Here is an 18,178-nt window from a genome sequence, read left to right as displayed (position 1 = left end):
CCTTAGTCGGTAATATTTTGGTCCGAAAAGAACCAAATTTGACCCCCCACAATTTTAACTGCATCTTTCCTTTCGTGAAAAAATATCGAAACAAAAATATTGATAAAAAATTTTTCCGTAATTATAACGGCATTGCCGCTTTCACACCAAATTTAATGCAACGAAACAGCTGCTGCTGAACTTGTATTATTATTATTCGTCTGAAGTTGCTGATCTGAAATTTAAATTTAAATTGTTCCTAGTTAACCCCTCATATTGAAGGGATGTGGGGAATAGCAGACAGATCGGACTTTTTGAACCAGAACTAGCTTCAATTCAGCAAACAATAACGTAAGCATACTTCTGGACATGAATGAAAGAAACGTTAAGCATAATATGACTGATATACCAAAAGGAACACCAAAATTTGACTCGGGGGGTTAAATTATGGGGGATAAAAATATGGACTGTTATAAATAGAGTTCTTTGGCCCGAAAAGGACCAAATTAGACCCCCCATAATATTACCGACTAAGGTAGTCTCCTAATACTATGTGTAGTCTCTCAATTAACAGATGTTGACTAACCTTATTGTCCCTAATTTATCCGACCCTATAAGTATAATTGACTAACCAATACGACTTTTCTTTGCGTTGGCACTAGAAGTAGATCCGTTCTATGGGATCGTGCAGGAAGCCCTATCACTAATTAGGGTGTCGCATAGCATGATGACATTATCAAATGATCAACCAACTAATTTGTTTAACGAGATTAACAAAATGCTTAGTAACTTCCTCGTTTCAACGGCTGCCAGATCTTGGGTCAGGAGTGATATGACCACCATATACGTCATTAAGTAATTAACATACAAGCTTGAAGCTTGTGCCGTATAATTAGTGATGTGATCCATTGAATATAATTGACCTAGAAATGGGCTAGATCTGGGGTAGAGTTCATATGAGGGGGACATATCATAGTCTTTTTTGAAAAGATAGGGTGCGGAGACGTGTCCTGGAGACATTGGAGGCATTATAGACACAGCTTTTGTTGGAGACATTGGGGACATTGGAGACATTGGGGACATTGGAGACACAGCTTTTGGAGACATCCTCAAGGAATCAAGAACTAAAAGATTCTTGTCTGTCTGTGTGATCCCTACTAGTTACTGTGAGTATAGAGCAATTTGTCTCCATTGTTCTAAATTTCTACAAAACTTGGTGAAAATGAATAGAAGGAATACGTTGATTACTAGAGACACAAACTTCAAAATATCCCAGTGCCCCTACTATCCATTTTATGTCCCCAATGTTCCCAATGTCTCCAAAAGCTGTGTCTCCAATGTCTCCAATGCCCCTAATATCCATTTTATGTCCCCAATGTCCCCAATGTCTCCAATGTCTCCAAAAGCTGTGTTTCCAATGTCCCCAATGTCCCCAATGTCTCCAAAAGCTGTGTCTCCAATGTCTCAAATGTCTCCAGGACACGTCTCCGCACCCTATCTTTTCAAAAAAGACAAGAGACATTGGAGACATTGGAGACGTGTCATGCCCCCCTATAAGTATATGGAATCAATCACATGACACATCCACAGCCTTCCGAATGTAGGTATGGACTTGAGAAGACCGAAAAAATATTTTCGGCTCATAATGATCAGTAGTAGTAGTAGTAGTAGGGTGAGTAACTGTAAGGGTAACTGTAAGGGTAACATGAAACATGGACAAAAGTAGTTTCCAGAAAAACTTTGAAACAAATTTCGACTTATAAAATTTTCGGTTTGAGTCATTCTCGATAGGTACTTCAATGGCAGAGCTCCTTCTTCCGAGCTCGTATTGCAAAGGGGAGGAAAGAGGGCGAATCTTGGCAAATCAATATTAACTTGTCAAGCTGGATCGCAATCAGTTAGTAGTGACGAGCTTCCTTTTTATGTTTCCTATTTAGCTGGCCTAGTTAATCTCAAAAAACGTATTACAAATATATTGTATAATATAAGGTAAAAATTAACAAAAGAGGCGCCAGTACCAAGAGATAAACCCTTTCCGCAATCCAGGTCCTGGGCAAACCAGAAAAATTAAACTAGTCATTACATTCCTTTTCGAGAAAAACCTTACTTTAACAGAGACCAAATTGTTGTGGATAGACTCTATCAGATAGAGGTGAGTCTCAGGTGGCTGGTGGTCAACCCAAAATCCAAATTTCAACAGTTAAGAACGTGAATAGTTCGCTAACTTTCGACGCATTAATATTTTGGGAAAAGTGCAGTGTGCCATGGACCTTACAACAGCGAATACTTTGAATAAGTCGTTATAATTGTCGACAACATTGCAACATTTGGTGACCTCCTAGCATATCTGAACACAAATACTTATTCTCTACTTTTTGCCTTCAGGGAAACAACTCGGTCGACAAAGTTTACGGAAAATTGTTTTTTTTTCTCAGTGACACAGGTTGTTAAAGTCTCAGTGACGGGGAATAAAGATCATTATTTTATTTTATGATTCACTCTGAAGTACTTAAACGACACACATAGTTTACAGTTTACATTAGAGAAGATGTTTGTTGGAATACAAAACTTTGTTTGCTAAAGAATACAACTTTATTGAGATACGAGGACAACACAATAAAAGAGTAAGAAAATATTTCTTAACATTTTGACTTGAATATCTGGCGATCTTAGTTTATCGGCAGATATGCAAGTCAAAACGTTCCAAGCATGCTTTTTCAGTAGATATGTTCATAATAATCAACATATTCGTTGAGTATGAAGCCCCGGCTCAGCTGATTAGAAGAACGCAGTGAGCGTCTGCAGGAAACAGCTGGTGTTGAATGTTGATCTTTATCTTACAACGCCGTCTACCGTCTTCAAACCCGCTTCTCGATTGATAAGAGAGTTGCACTTTTATAATTGAAACATAATAACTTACTGGTCATAATTACACTTTATAGATATTTAATGAGTTATTTTGTGATGAAGGCTGGATGAAACTTCAAACTAAAATAGCCGTAACTTACCTTAACTTAGTTGCCATACCATGCTCTTCCCTTCGGGTTCGAAGGTATGCCAAGTTTGGTCCACTTGAAGCCTCTGCTGCCGCCCACTAGCTGAACTGAAATTGTGCACCGATTAGTTTTTCACCAGAACTGAATACAGTTGGGGGAGGCATATTTGTTTTTACACGTAACAGCCGTTGAACTATCAGTTTCAAAACACGTGACAGCCATTCGCCAATCGGCTGTCACGATTCAGAAGTAATGAAAAATGTAGCTCGCCCGCCAATATCAAAGCTTCATAATCATTGGATTTCGTGCGGGACGCTAACCCTCAACTATGTTCGGGCATTATCACTCGCAGCACTCAATAGCCATTAAGCCACGGTATTATGGTATTCATGTATTAAATAATCGATAGAATGATCAGTTCTAGTTTGTTTCAATGCTTAATTGTAAATAGTATCATAGTCATACCAGCGTTAGCTAGGTTTAATTTTCGCACTGGGTATCTCCCAATTTCTACATCGTTGAGGTAGACTTGATATTCATCAGCTGAGACTTTAATCGTAACTTTGAACTCTTTGCCTGCTTTAAATCTTTTGTTGCTGTAATTCACCCTGAAAATAAAGATATTTTATTATTTTATTCGAAAAGTTGCTACCTACGATATGGCAGTAGTAGTAAAGTCATTCCCGATCTCATTTTTAAATCCCGGGATTCGGGAATCCCGACCGAAATAAATCCCGGGATTCCCGAAAATCGGGAAAAATTTCCCGGATTCCCGAAAATCGGGAATTTCCCGGGATTTCCCGGAAATCGGGATTCTCGAACAATAAAAGTTTGTTAAAACAAATGGTACCAATCCTGGAGTTCGACTACGAGTTTAATAAATGTGTACTTGAAGCAGTATATAGAGTGTCAATTGCAATTTTGATTAGAATTTTTTGGACTTAATTTCAATGAAGAGGATTCTATCAAAGACGTTAGCTCGTGAAAAGATAAATCCACTGATATTTCATGATCCGCCTCAGGTTGTTCATTGTTCATCGCTCTTTTGTCTTTGATTCTGAGTCATTATCTATATCTTGAATCTTCATCGTCGAGCAGTCAAAGCAGTCAACTCTGCCGAGTCAGGGTCTTCAGTGGTATTTTATTTGTCTTTGCGATGAGTGTTATATCATGATCATTTATTACCCAGCGTGAGCATCGAAGATTCGAGCATTATCAAGCTAATCTAGGCGCTAAAATTATTAAAATTACATTGCATAAAATTTCCCGAAATTCGGGAAATAAAAAAATTTCCCGGTCGGGAATTTCAGGTCAAAAATGGTCGGGGAATCCCGGGATCGGGAATTCCCGACATCGGGATTGACTTCACTAGGCAGTAGTGTTAATAATATTTTATATTATTGATTTACACAAATTGTCAACAGCTGAATGGTAAATAATGATAATAATATTGGCTTATAACTTATAACAATATATTATAACTAATCGCAATGACTGCATCATATACCTCTTCTCCGATCCCCAATTTCCAAATTTGTTGTTCAGCACAAGTACGTTAAATCTAAAGTCCACATGAAGCAGGATGGTATTCTGATTTGCTGCAATGTTCACACTGAAACCATTATAGTGGAAATCAGTAGCGGATAAAAGTGTGACTACATGTATTGATATCGTGAATTAGATTATGGAGTTCATTACAATTTTGTTTCATTCCCGGATGGTATAAAAAGTAAAACATTGATTCATGGACAACATGTTAAAATTCTCTATAACGTGTATAACACGTATAATATGAGCAAAATATACCTAAATTTTGAAGTACCATCCTGGTATACTCCCCAAGCGGTAATCTGGTTTCCTGGTCGAAGTGACGCCATATCGTATATCCCGCCCGATCTTGCGGCAATAAGACCTGATTTATCTGAAGTGTAAGGAAAAGTTATATGGACAGTTAGTCACTAACTGTATATTTTTAAAGGGTACATTTTTTTTGTTGGTGTAATAATTACGTACGCAATTTTTGGCCGTTTCAGAACATGTAATTAATAATTATTATTTTACTAACATAGCTATTATTTTGAGTAGCTTATTAATCTTTAGTCATCATGGCTTGGTGTGCAATGTGTATTCATGACGTGTGATTTAATAGTCCCAATTCTAGTTTAAGCAACGTGGTGATTATTTAATGAATGCAATCAACACGATTCAAGAATTTCTGGACAGTCTATGTGCGAAGACTGAAAAGTCTGCCGAAAATATGATGTTTTAAACCTAGTTCTTTAATTTTAGAGTTGTTATTTTGAGCTTATAGCAATAGTTTCAATTTACTCAATTTCTTCCACAAGCAGAAAAACCTTTACAGAATTAACAGAAATTGTTTTTAAAACTGACCGATAAAAATAAACAAGAAATGCGGCCGCTTTTATTTTGTGGATGACCGCTCAATTTCCCAGTCCGTGAGCCATCACGGACTATTACAGGGTTGATACCGTTTATAACCCTAAAGTGGTGTCAAGACTCAAGAGATTAAAATATAGAATATTACCTATTTAATTCGCGTTTTTAACACTACTTGGGGTCCACATTTTGGTCACTAAAATTCTTATTCCTTGGCTAATCTTTTATATTTTTATGCTGATTTGAAGGCCATTAAAGCATTTGAACCATTTAAAAAAAGTTTAAGTTGTATATCTTTTACGGTTTTTGCGGAAAGTCGTGTTAAAGTTGATACCGTGGTGTAGGAAATATGGATTCAGTAATCTTACTATATATATTTTAACGAGCCGATATTTGAAAACACGCATAACATTGTCGTATGAAAGTATGGGTAACACGACATCTGTCCGACAGCGACATCTGTCCGACAGCACTATTTTCTTGTGTTTGAAGTGATATCTCTAATTTGGCAGATAGAAATTGACCCAAACTTGCACAAATTATTTGTCTTAAAGCTATCTCACTACCTAGAAACTTTCAAGAAAATCGTATCGTTGGATCTTCAGATATATGCCTTGGAACCACTGCAAACCATCGAATTGGAGATATTTTTTGTGTTTAAGATGATATCTTAAATTTTGCACATAGAAACTCGCTCAAACTTACACAGATTATTCGACATTCGTCCTATAACCACCATACTTTTTCATTATGGAAAGTTTCAAGAAAATCGTACGGTAGGATCCGACATTTATGTTTATAAACTATTGTCCGAATAACCTATTTTCTGTCGGACAGATGTCGCCCAATAAAAAACCTTTATCATTTGGCTTCGTCAGAGTTTTCTCGGCACTATACCGAAAATAACCAGTCCCGCAACTCTTACCGTTTTCTTGATTAACAGACAGACATACAGACAGACAGACAGACATACAGACAGACAGACAGACAGACAGACAGACAGACAGACAGACAGACAGACAGACAGACAGACAGACAGACAGACAGACAGACAGACAGACAGGCAGGCAGGCAGGCAGGCAGGCAGGCAGGTAGGCAGGCAGACACACAGACACACAGACACACATTCTGAGATTATTATTTAAGATATGTCATCTCGCTTTATAAATAGTAAGAGCGAGAAAGATTTGAGAAATATTAGACAGCGGGGATATGATATTGTAAAGGGAAAATTGAGCTATTTTCCGCCATTATTGAAAAAGAGCCTAAAAAGTTTGGAGATTGTTTCTTTCACTAACATTGACGGAAAGAAAATGGTCACTTACCACCCAAGATGAGTCCGATCAATCCCAGACCAAGGACAAGGTGGAGGCTTCTCATCTCAATAAGTTATTACAAAATATTTCACAGTGGGGAAACAAAACAATCAATTCGCTATAAATAAGTGCCTCTGGGCAATATATTAATTACTCAATCTGTTTGTCCCTCATCAAAGGTAGTCACTCTTGCAGTTACCAATAATCAGTTTTTCGCATGTAGCAGTTTGTTAGTCTCGGTGACACAAATATTTTACGGGAAACAGTAACACAGATCATTATTTTATTCCACGATGTACTCCGAAACATTTATACGACTCACATAGTTTACATTATAGAAAATTTTTGTCGAAAAGTAAAACTTTGTTTGCTAAATAGTACAACTTTATAAGATAAAAGGACAACATAATAAAAGAGTAAGAAAATATTTTTCTAAAATCACCAGATATTCAAGTCAAAATGTGAAGTTCCAGCATGCTTTATTCAGTAGATGTGTTCATAATAATCAACATATTCGTTGAGTATGAAGCCCCGGCTCAGCTGATTAGAAGAACGCAGTGAGCGTCTGCAGGAAACAGCTGGTGTTGAACTTTATCTTACAACGCCGTCCACCCTCTTTTCAACACGCTTCTGAACTGATAAGAGAGTTTCACTTTGATAATTGAAACATAATAACTTACTGGTCATAATTACACTTTATAGATACCTATATAATGTGTTTAATACAGGGTGATTCAAAAGACCTGTTCTAGCTACAGCATAGTCTATATATTCATTTGTAAATTGTGTCCATCTCCTTTCTGCTATGTTGGACGTACCATTAGGACTTTGCATGAAAGAGTAACCGAACATAGAGCTAACTATTATAAATTATTGAAAGACCCTTCCTTAAAACTTAGTGATGATTTTTATCTGATGATAGTGACACTTATAGTTTAGCAGCTCGCCTTATAGACTCACATAACCTTTCTAATAGGCCTGATTTTGATGCTTTTTATAATGTTTTTATCCTAATTTTTATCCCTATATAAAGAATTCTAGTAATTTAGAAGTTAACGAACACCTACTTATACAAAAACTCAGAACTTTGAAACCTTATTGTATTAATTCATGTGATCCTTTTGGTATGCCACTTTTATTTGAAAATAAAACCTTTGATAATGGTCCTTAAATTATTCCACCCTTAATGCAGGGACTCGTATTTTTTCTACTAGTTGGGGCCCCACAACATACCCGAGTGCTTCCCATTCTATTTTTGAGAGTTTGACTTCTTTTTACCTAACATCCTTTAGTTTTAATTATTATTTTCTGATATAATTGGAGTATTAACCCTTATCTTTATTAGGTATTGAAGATGTCCGAAAATGTTTTACCAATGATGTTATAAAGATTTTTTTGGAATTTTTTAACTCATTCGTTGTCTGACTGTGGGAACTATTGATTCTTGTGTTTCAAAAGTCTGGCGAGGATGTTCTTTTTGGATCCATTTGTCTAAACTTTATTCTGTAAAAAGTTATTGGTAGTTCTAAGGTTTAATGGTGACTTCTCAAGTTTTTACATTACCATGAATACAATAGCAACTGCAATCAGTTCTATACAATAGATTTATAATCTGTTATTTTCTGCTGAAGACTGGAAACTTCAAACTAAAATTAGACGTGGAGGATGACCTTAACTTAGTTGCCATACGCGAATTCTTCTGTAATGTCAATAATGGTCCACTGGAAGCCTTTGCTGCCACCTACTAGCTGAACTATTTTGTCAACCCGCAAACCTGGATAGAGTTGGCCGATATCAAAGCTTCATAAAAATTGGAGGTGGAATGTTATAAAATTATATTACCCTGATTTTCCTGTGCAGCACTCATGTCTCATAATAGCCAAAGTAATAGCCAAGGTAATAGCCAAGGTCTCCTCTGATCCCCAACACCCATTAATTTTACTGTTTAACACAATTACGTTACTACTATATAGTCCACATGAAGCAGGTATGTCTTTGATCTTTCAGTCGTCTCCCAATTTGATCTCCGATCTGTCATAAGAATGTTTAAACTGAAATCGATAGTGACAATCAATAGCGGATATAAGTGTGAGTACTGATATATCGTGGATGAGATTCTGGAGTTCGTTACAATTTAGGTGAGATTTTGCAGTATTACAAACAAACTTTTGTTTTATGTCCACATGACATAAAAACATTGTTTCATAGACAAAATGTTAATTCTCTTTAACATGCGTAACATGTGTACATTATATAACATGTTACATGTATAACATTTATAAAATGTACTTAAATTTGGAATTGCCATCCTGGTATACTCCCCAAGCGGTAATCTGGGGGGGGGGGGGGGGGGGGGGGGCCAAGTGGATATTTGTAGATATTTGTAGAATGTCATCCACTTTTTTCGTGAATTATCCATTGACAATAATCTACAAATATCTACATTTATCTACAAAAAATGTATAGAAATTTGTGTGATTTCTTATCCATTACATGTTTTATCTATTGGATTCCAGAAAGCTTCCAGTAATCATACATGTCATTAAATACCTGAATTAGGTTCCATATTTGATGTAACCACTCATCTATAATTTCATCAAGGACAACCCCTATATAATGCTTGCCTATACTTCTCTCAGTGCTTTGAATCTGACTGACCGTCAAGATCCTTCACTTGTTCTGGATCTGTCCTGCTTATACTAGTATTTTTTGAGAGAAGGATATTCAGCCACAGGACTTTTTCTGAAGAGTATCCATTTTCTAGCTGAGGCTTTCTTAGACAAGGATTTTAGTCCAGAGCAGAGAGTAGAAAAGGCTTGGTACTGCAAGTCTTTTTTGTTCTCTGGAAATCTAATATAACTGATAGTTGTCAGTTTATAACTTGGCAGACGTTTAAAGATCTGAAATGTACTTGCGATGGACTCATTCTCTATCTCCTTTTTCTGCAAAAGTAACAACATACCTACTAGGATCTGATGCTAATGAACAACTCTTTGCTTGGATTCGAACTGGTATCTTTGCTGGTCGCCGCACAAATCTCGATGCCATAACTTTAGCATACGGCTGCGAGAAAAGAAATCTTCGCTCAGAGCTCGCTCTTGCAGATGACATGACAGCCTATGCCCATTCCCGTGGACGCAGTATTTTCAGGGAAGAAGTTCCACTACCACACGAGACATGGAAGAATGATACGAAGGAGGTCCACGATTTGAGTTCAAGTGACATCAAAATAGATAGCTTGAAGAAAGCCATGGAACGAGGTACCAAGGCTGTCGTGGACGATGGTAAGAAGTTCAAGTTACCTTTCCTGCAAATATTTGAAGATGAAAACATCATCCGATTGAATGAGAGGAGGATATAAATGACCCTGCAGAGTTGACTGAGTGTGAGAATGATGAAGTGGACTGTCCCACTTGCACTGATGATACTTATAATATGTTAGAATCGGAGGAAGCAGATTCGGAGGCAGCAACTGAGGTCAGCACAACCCTCTTCGGAACGATCGACATAAGATCGGCAGAAACTCTGTTGCTGAACGGGGGAAAAACTAATTTCGGGGATTTTAGCATCAGCATTCGATCAAGAAAGCGGAGCTGAGAGAGTTCAAATGTTCATGATTTGTTCGGAGCGAACAAAAACTGTTACAGAAATAACATTTAGATGGTTCATCCTCCTTCTCATCCTTCTCAGTGTTCCTACTCATCCTCTTCCTCATCCTGACATCCTCCTCCTTATCATCCTCCTCAGACCTCCTCTTCTTCAGGAGGGGGGGGGGGGGATTTTAGCATCAGCTTTCGATCAAGAAAGCGAAGCTGAGGGAGTTCAAATGTCATGATTTCCAAGGGTCGGGTTAAGTTTGTTTCGCAAAACTATACTCCAGCAAAGTTTGCATGTCCTGCAGGACGGCTCAAGATAAATTCATACTAATTTCACAAAGCAATGATCTCTTGCCCATGAGGTGATTACGAAATAGTCAACCACACTGCTCCTTCTCCTCTTTGGTCCTCTTCCTCCTCCCAAGTCTTCCACCTCCTTATCCTCCTCCTCCTCCTCCTCCTCCTCCTCCTCCTCCTCCTCCTCCTCCTCCTCCTCCTCAGTCCTCCTACACCTCCTCCTCCTCCTCAGTCCTTCTCCTCCTCAGTCCCTCTCCTCCTCAGTCCTTCTCCTTCTCAGTCCTCCTCAACCTCCTCCTCCTCCTCTTCAATCATCCTCCTCCGCAGTCCGGAGTGAACAAAAACTGTTACGGAAATGACATTTAGATGGTTCATCCTCCTTCTCATCCTTCTCAGTGTTCCTACTCATCCTCTTCCTCATCCTGACATCCTCCTCCTTATCATCCTCCTCAGACCTCCTCTTCCTCAGTCCTCCTCTTCCTCCGTCCTCCTCACCCTCTTCCACCTTATCCTCAGTCCTCCTCTTCCTCAGTCCTCTTCCTCAGTCATCCTTCCCTCCTCAGTCCTCCTCAGTCATCGCATGTACATTGTACAGTTCCTTCTCAGTCCTCCGTCTCCCCATCCGCATCCTCCTCCTCAGAAAGCGGACATTTTTACAGGCCTCCTCCTCCTAAGTCTTCCTCCTCAGTCCCCCTCCTCCTAACTCTTCCTCTTCAGTCTCCCTCCTCCTAACTCTTCCTCCTCAGTCCTCCTCCTAACTCTTCCTCCTCAGTCCTTCTCTTCACAGTCCTCCTCAACCTCCTTCCCTCCTCCTCAGTCCTCCTCAAACTCCTCCTCAGTCCTCCTCAGTCATCGCATGTACAGTTCCTTCTCAGTCCTCCGTCTCCCCATCCGCATCCTCTTCCTCAGAAAGCGGACAAAAACGGACATAAACGGATACAAACGGACAAAAACTCTCACGGAAATAACATTTAGATGCTTCCTCCTCCTCCTTCTCCACTCCTCCTCCTTCCCCCATCATCCTCCTCAGTCCTCCACCTCCTCCTAAGTCCTCCTCCTCAGTCCCCTCCTCAGTCCTCCTTCTTCCCAGTCATTCTCCTTCTCCTCAGTCCTCCTCCTCCTCAGTCCTCTCCTTCTCAGTCCTACTGATCATCCTGAGTATTTTTCCTCCTCCTCCTCCTCAGTCCTTCTCCTCCTCAGTCCCTCTCCTCCTCAGTCCTTCTCCTTCTCAGTCCTCCTCAACCTCCTCCTCCTCCTCTTCAATCATCCTCCTCCGCAGTCCGGAGTGAACAAAAACTGTTACGGAAATGACATTTAGATGGTTCATCCTCCTTCTCATCCTTCTCAGTGTTCCTACTCATCCTCTTCCTCATCCTGACATCCTCCTCCTTATCATCCTCCTCAGACCTCCTCTTCCTCAGTCCTCCTCTTCCTCCGTCCTCCTCACCCTCTTCCACCTTATCCTCAGTCCTCCTCTTCCTCAGTCCTCTTCCTCAGTCATCCTTCCCTCCTCAGTCCTCCTCAGTCATCGCATGTACATTGTACAGTTCCTTCTCAGTCCTCCGTCTCCCCATCCGCATCCTCCTCCTCAGAAAGCGGACATTTTTACAGGCCTCCTCCTCCTAAGTCTTCCTCCTCAGTCCCCCTCCTCCTAACTCTTCCTCTTCAGTCTCCCTCCTCCTAACTCTTCCTCCTCAGTCCTCCTCCTAACTCTTCCTCCTCAGTCCTTCTCTTCACAGTCCTCCTCAACCTCCTTCCCTCCTCCTCAGTCCTCCTCAAACTCCTCCTCCTCAGTCCTCCTCAGTCATCGCATGTACAGTTCCTTCTCAGTCCTCCGTCTCCCCATCCGCATCCTCTTCCTCAGAAAGCGGACAAAAACGGACATAAACGGATACAAACGGACAAAAACTCTCACGGAAATAACATTTAGATGCTTCCTCCTCCTCCTTCTCCACTCCTCCTCCTTCCCCCATCATCCTCCTCAGTCCTCCACCTCCTCCTAAGTCCTCCTCCTCAGTCCCCTCCTCAGTCCTCCTTCTTCCCAGTCATTCTCCTTCTCCTCAGTCCTCCTCCTCCTCAGTCCTCTCCTTCTCAGTCCTACTGATCATCCTGAGTATTTTTCCTCCTCCTCTTCCTCAGTCCTCCTCAACCTCCTCCCCCTCCACCTCACCTTCAGTCCTCTTCTTCCTCAGTCCTCCTCCTCAGTTATCCTTTTCCTCCTCAGTTCTCCTCAGTCCTCGCTTGTACAGTTTCTTCTCAGTCCTCCGTCTCCCCATCCGCAAGCGGACAAAAATGGACAAAAACGGACAAAAACTGTTACGGAAATAAAATTTAGATGCTTCCTTCTCCCCTACTCTTCCTTCTCTTCCTCCTTCCCCTCATCCTCCTCCTCAGTCCTCCTTCTCCTAAGTCCTTCTCCTCAGTCCCCCTCCTGATCCTCCTAACTCTTCCTCCTCAGTCCTCCTCTTCCTAACTTCCTCCTCAGTCCACCTCCTCCTTAATCTTCCTCCTCAGTCCCCCTCCTCCTAACACTTCCTCCTCAGTCCCCCTCCTTCTGATTCTTCCTCCTCAGTCCCCCTCCTAACTCTTCCTCCCCAGTCATTCTCCTCCTCTTTTCCTCCTCAGTTCTCTCCTTTTCAGTCCTACTGATCCTCTTGAGTGTTTTTCCTCCTCAGTCCTCTTCCGTCCTCCTCTTCCTCAGTCCTCCTCAACCTCCTCCACCTCTTTCTCAGTCCTCTTTTTCCTCAGTCCTCCTCCTCCTCAGTCATCCTCTTCCTCCTCAGTCCTTATATGTACGACACATTCTCATTTCTCATTTCTGAAAACAGTATTCCTAATTTTTTTCCTAATTACATGATGGCGTTTATTCAAAGGGCATATACTAGGATAGACCTCTGCCTCGGTCAAAAAAGCACCCCACGGCTTCCCTCGGCCTCGGTCTTAACTAAGATGGCACTCCTCGGCCTCGGCTATTAAGCTAAAAAAGTACCCCTCGGCCTCGCCCTAAGCCGATCAGTGATCCTCATCCTCCTCAATATTCCTCCTTAGTCCTCCTCCTCCTCCCCAGTCCTCATCCTCCTCCTCCTCTTCCTTCTCAGTCCTCATCCTCTTCCTCCTTCTCCTCAGTCCTCCTCCTCAGTTCTCCTCTTCCTTCTCCTCAGTCCCCTCCTTCTCCACAGTCCTCCTAGCCTCCTCTTCCACCTCCTCCTCCTCATTCCACCTTGTGACAATTTTATTTTGCCATATTTAACAGTACCTCTTTTATCTCTCCCTAGTCAGGCGGATGGCATGGTTGGAAGTTCAGACTGACAGCACCCCGGTAGAGATCCCCCCCCCCCCCCCCCCCCCCATAATATGCAACATTAAATTAGATAGTTCCACCCTTTTAGATCATTGCTTTTCTGTATATGATAGTGTTTATGGACCATAATCTCCATGTAAATACACTCAAATAAACATAGAAGAACTGTGCAAGTAGTCAGATAATATCATTAAATCACTTAGCATATATAAAACGTGATGAAATTGAAGTTAATGCCCAGAAATTCTACTGAATTTTTGGAGATTAATGTAGATATTTGTAGAATGTCATCCACTTTTTTCGTGGATTATCCATTCTACATTAATCTACAAATATCTACAAATATCCACTTGGCCCCCCCCCCCCCCCCCCCCTAATCTTGTGAAGTCCTTGTAGAGGTACGATTAACTCGTACATCCCGGTCTTTTGTTCAACAATAGGCTTAGGGGCTGAATTATAACTATAAGTGAACGTTATATGGAAAGTTGGTGAGTTGGTCACTGGATGCCTTAACTGTGTATTTTGTCGATCGTATTCTGTTTGGAATGGTTTATTTGTTACGTAAGCAATTTTTACGCACTTTTCCAGAATGAGCAGCTCTTGAATTGTTTCTCCTCTTTCTGGTGAGTGCTGATCCTTTTTCAAATCGGAATACGTATAATAATGAATACTAAATATGTTACTAACAGCTATTATTGTGAGTAGCTAATTAATCTTTAGCCATCATGGATTGGTGTGCAATGTGCATTCATTACGTGTGATTTATTATTTCTGATTCTAGTTTAACTAACTTGACCATTATTAAATGAGTGCAGTTAACACGATTCAAGATGAGATTACATTTACTGATTGGTTGACGAAATCACTGATTAAGTGCCGAGATCACGTATCTGCAATATCTTAAAAGGGTCATAACTCGGTTAAAATGTGAACAACCAAATTGAAATTTTTGGAAAGCACTTCAATTACTAAACCAAATGTGTGTAGAAACTTTGAAGTTCCTAGCTAAAAGCGTTCTCAATTTATGGTGACAATAGTGAAAAAGAGGGATTGGCGAGCCACACCTACTGTAATTAATTAAATTTGATGAAACTTTCAGGAAATCTAAGTTTGGCCCATATCTATAATTTCTGAAATTTCTGTGCAATTCTAAGATGAATTACATGAGTTATTGAAGGGTTGCGTGTGGGCAGTTACTTAAACACTAAATTCTGCAAATATTCAATGTCAAACTAGAGTATGCTACGTGGACTATAATTCGGCACGTATGGTAGTTACTAGTTCGGCAGGGGTGAAATAGAGTATGTGAATCGTTTCTTTTACTATCATTGGTGGGAATAAAATGTTTGCTTACCACCCAAGATAAGTCCGATAAATCCCAGACCAAGAACAACGTGGAGGTTTCTCATCTTAATAATTTATTACAAAATCTTGTAAAGTGGGGAAACAAAATACAATAAGTTCACAGTTAATCAGTGCCTATGTGTAATATACTGAATCTGATTGACAATTGTCCCTCATCAAAGTTAGTCAATCTATTCCTTATTAAAGTTTGTTAGCCCCCATTCCGATTTCCGATACATTCCTTCTTGTGAGGCACAAATGCTCGAATTTACCAGCCTGATACAACTATTTGACCACACAGATCATTGTTTCATTCCATCAATACACTCCGAAATATTTATACAACTAGTTAGAGAAGATCTTTGTCAAAAATTGAATGTTCAAATTTTCTTTTCTTTTAGGCGATTAGCTTCATATTATTATTATTCTATAGCTGATCAGAACATTTCTTCTCGATCTAAAGTGTAAATGGTACTGGTTATGCCCAGTACTGAAAACGTTACCTCAGTACTGGTGCGAAGAAGGAAATGTAAAATTAATAATTATAGATTAATAAATAATATGTCTTCAGGTCCTGCCAGAGAAAACACCGTTCTCAAGAACATGACTGAGGCGGAAAAGGAAGTTGAAGCGAACAAGCTTATCAACCTCATCGACGACATGCACAGAAAAGGTAAGTTTTAATTGTCACTTTAAAACATTTTAAACATGTACTTTTCTCATTGCAGTCTCACACTCTGTATTACTATTATGCAAGAATACACAGTTAAAATTTCGAATCAAACTTTCCTAATCCTAATAAAGAACTCTAACGAACTTTCCTGCAGGAGTGATCAAACCAGGATCTGTCGGCGAAGACGGGAAAATAAAGGAAATGGACATTGCTGAACAGATAGCAAAGGTTCAACTCCCTGACATTAAGGGAAGCTCTGACGACGAGGACGATGAGGAGGAGGAAAATCTGAAATTAGACAGCAATCACTTTTACCCGAGGAAGAAAGCGACGTGATTTTTAACCACAGACGTGTTTAACTAGGTGATTTCTTGTTTTATTTCGCTGTATATTTCCTGATAGCCACGTGAGTGCCTAAAGAACCTTGCGAAATTCATCGCATGTTTTAGTGAAAAATCGAGTAAATTGATATCTGAATCAGACATATGATTATTCATTGGCGAATAAAATGTTCCCAAAAATAATAATTATATGACGTAATTTTAAAATTGTCAAATTAGATGACACCACCGGAAATAAGAGGAAATTTTGATGTACCTAAAGTCGTGCAGCTAGCTCAGACTTAAACTGCCTAGATTCAGGGCATTTTTGTTGATAAATCTCGCAAGGATTGCTACAAATTATATATGTATATATATTAGATAACAATATGTTCATGGGACTATGTTTGAAATATTTTGAATGCTGGTTAAAAATTAGATTAACTTAAAATTGTGAACCTCCCGGAGTTTATTTGTTGTTGTTTACGTTTATTTGTGCATATATTATTTTTGTTATATCATTAGCACTTTATCACACCATAACTGAGGATTTGATATTCTTTTAACTTTGTCTGGTTCTGTCAGTAAGAATCATTTCTTATATATAAGGACTGATGTTTAATCTTAGATACGTAAACGCTGGTGGAATCCTATTGCAATGCTAGTATATACAATGTAGTAACATTTTTGAAAGAAGATTTTTATTGTTAATGCACTGCGTGTTAGGAAACCACAGAAATTTCAGTTTGTTACAATCCGGTTTTTAGCAGTTTTTTCGGTTCGGGTACGGCAAGCATTTTTCCCAACCAGTGCAGAAACATTACTAAGAAATAATAGTAAGAATATTGCCCAAATTTCTCCTTTCCGGCAACCCTATTTTGAGCGTGGAGTTTGTTCCCACTGTTATTTTAACACATTCTAAATAATTCCCAAACTGTGTAATTTAATGCCTTCCAAGAAGTTCGGTTGGGGTTGGAAAAACGTTCGATTGTTTCCTAACTCGCGTATAGTTTGATGTATAATAGCAAGATCGTGATATAACACAGCTTTGGTGTGGTATTATATGTGACTATCTGTAATATATATGAATATCTGATCGCGAATCTGAATCATTTGATTAGAAGCAACGATCTTTTGCTTTTTTGACTTTAGTTGTCTAAAGATATTTCTTTTTCATCTTATTTATCTTATGATTATTATTTTGGATTAATCTGGAATTATAGTTTATTATTGAGGATGTAGTACGAGATTAACATTTAAAAATAAATTTGAATCATCGCCAATTATTCTGAATTCACGACCGAATATTATTTCACAAAATCTACACATACGACGTTTCCCCTGCCACCGTTTATCCACTACATACGAAGTTTAATATTTGAATTAACTGAATAATTAATTGGTAGTTCTTGTGCTATACAGCTATAAATTAACTTCCAAAATTTGATTTATGAATATTGAAGTCTATCTAAAACAAAAAGTTGTAATTGATGAACAGAAAATCGTCTCATTGTATTATATATTAAAGTCACTATTGTGACGGTACATTAGAACTAGACAGAAACAAAGTGTGAAGGGCATGAACGGAACCCCTCGGTTTCAGTTCCTTGTTTAACACTGCCGTACAGCAAGGACATCCACCGGGTTCTCCAAGGATGGGCACATAGCTCACTCCACACTATGCTCTCATGTCAAATGTTGCTTATATACCAAGGATATACAGGAAATATTTCCTTGTAAGTTTAGAGGGCGATCTGTGAACAACTAAAGGAACTAGAATTCCTATACTTTCCCAACGAGCTACACCAAGCATAGTTTTAGATGAGAACAGCCGCGATAAATCAGCAGGCTATTTTTTTAAATAGTACTCTTGATTATATATGAGACAGACAAAGGGAAAATATGATTTTGCAATGTTCTTCGGGATGTTGATTCCCAGTACCTCAATTTGGTTTCATA

The 18,178-nt window shown here is 39.3% G+C and overlaps 2 protein-coding genes across 2 annotated transcripts in view; one reads left to right on the top strand and one right to left on the bottom strand.

Annotated features, from left to right (window-relative positions):
• The window catches only part of LOC134818813 (synembryn-A-like), a 34,510-nt gene extending 16,994 nt beyond the window's left edge, over nt 1-17,516 (top strand). Inside the window, exons 10-11 of the mRNA XM_063828473.1 lie at nt 15,798-15,899; nt 16,054-17,516. Of these exons, the coding sequence (XP_063684543.1) occupies nt 15,798-15,899; nt 16,054-16,235 (284 nt within the window). The 3' untranslated portion in view covers nt 16,236-17,516. The remainder of the gene's footprint in view (nt 1-15,797; nt 15,900-16,053) is intronic.
• LOC134822682 (congerin-2-like) lies at nt 2,570-6,850 on the bottom strand. The gene is made up of 6 exons (XM_063833877.1): nt 6,698-6,850; nt 4,782-4,896; nt 4,483-4,587; nt 3,441-3,583; nt 2,988-3,082; nt 2,570-2,854 (listed from the first exon to the last, which is right to left on the bottom strand). Exons 1-5 carry the CDS (start codon nt 6,750-6,752, stop codon nt 2,994-2,996), a joined length of 507 nt encoding a protein of 168 aa, XP_063689947.1. The 5' UTR covers nt 6,753-6,850; the 3' UTR covers nt 2,570-2,854; nt 2,988-2,993.
• Nucleotides 17,517-18,178: the final 662 nt, after the last annotated feature.

The sequence above is a fragment of the Bolinopsis microptera genome, chromosome 1, assembly GCF_026151205.1.
Source record: "Bolinopsis microptera isolate Bmic1 chromosome 1, MBARI_Bmic_1.0, whole genome shotgun sequence".
NCBI lineage: Eukaryota > Metazoa > Ctenophora > Tentaculata > Lobata > Bolinopsidae > Bolinopsis > Bolinopsis microptera.
Note: the sequence above shows the minus strand (reverse complement) of the source record. Positions and strands in the feature narration are given on the sequence as shown.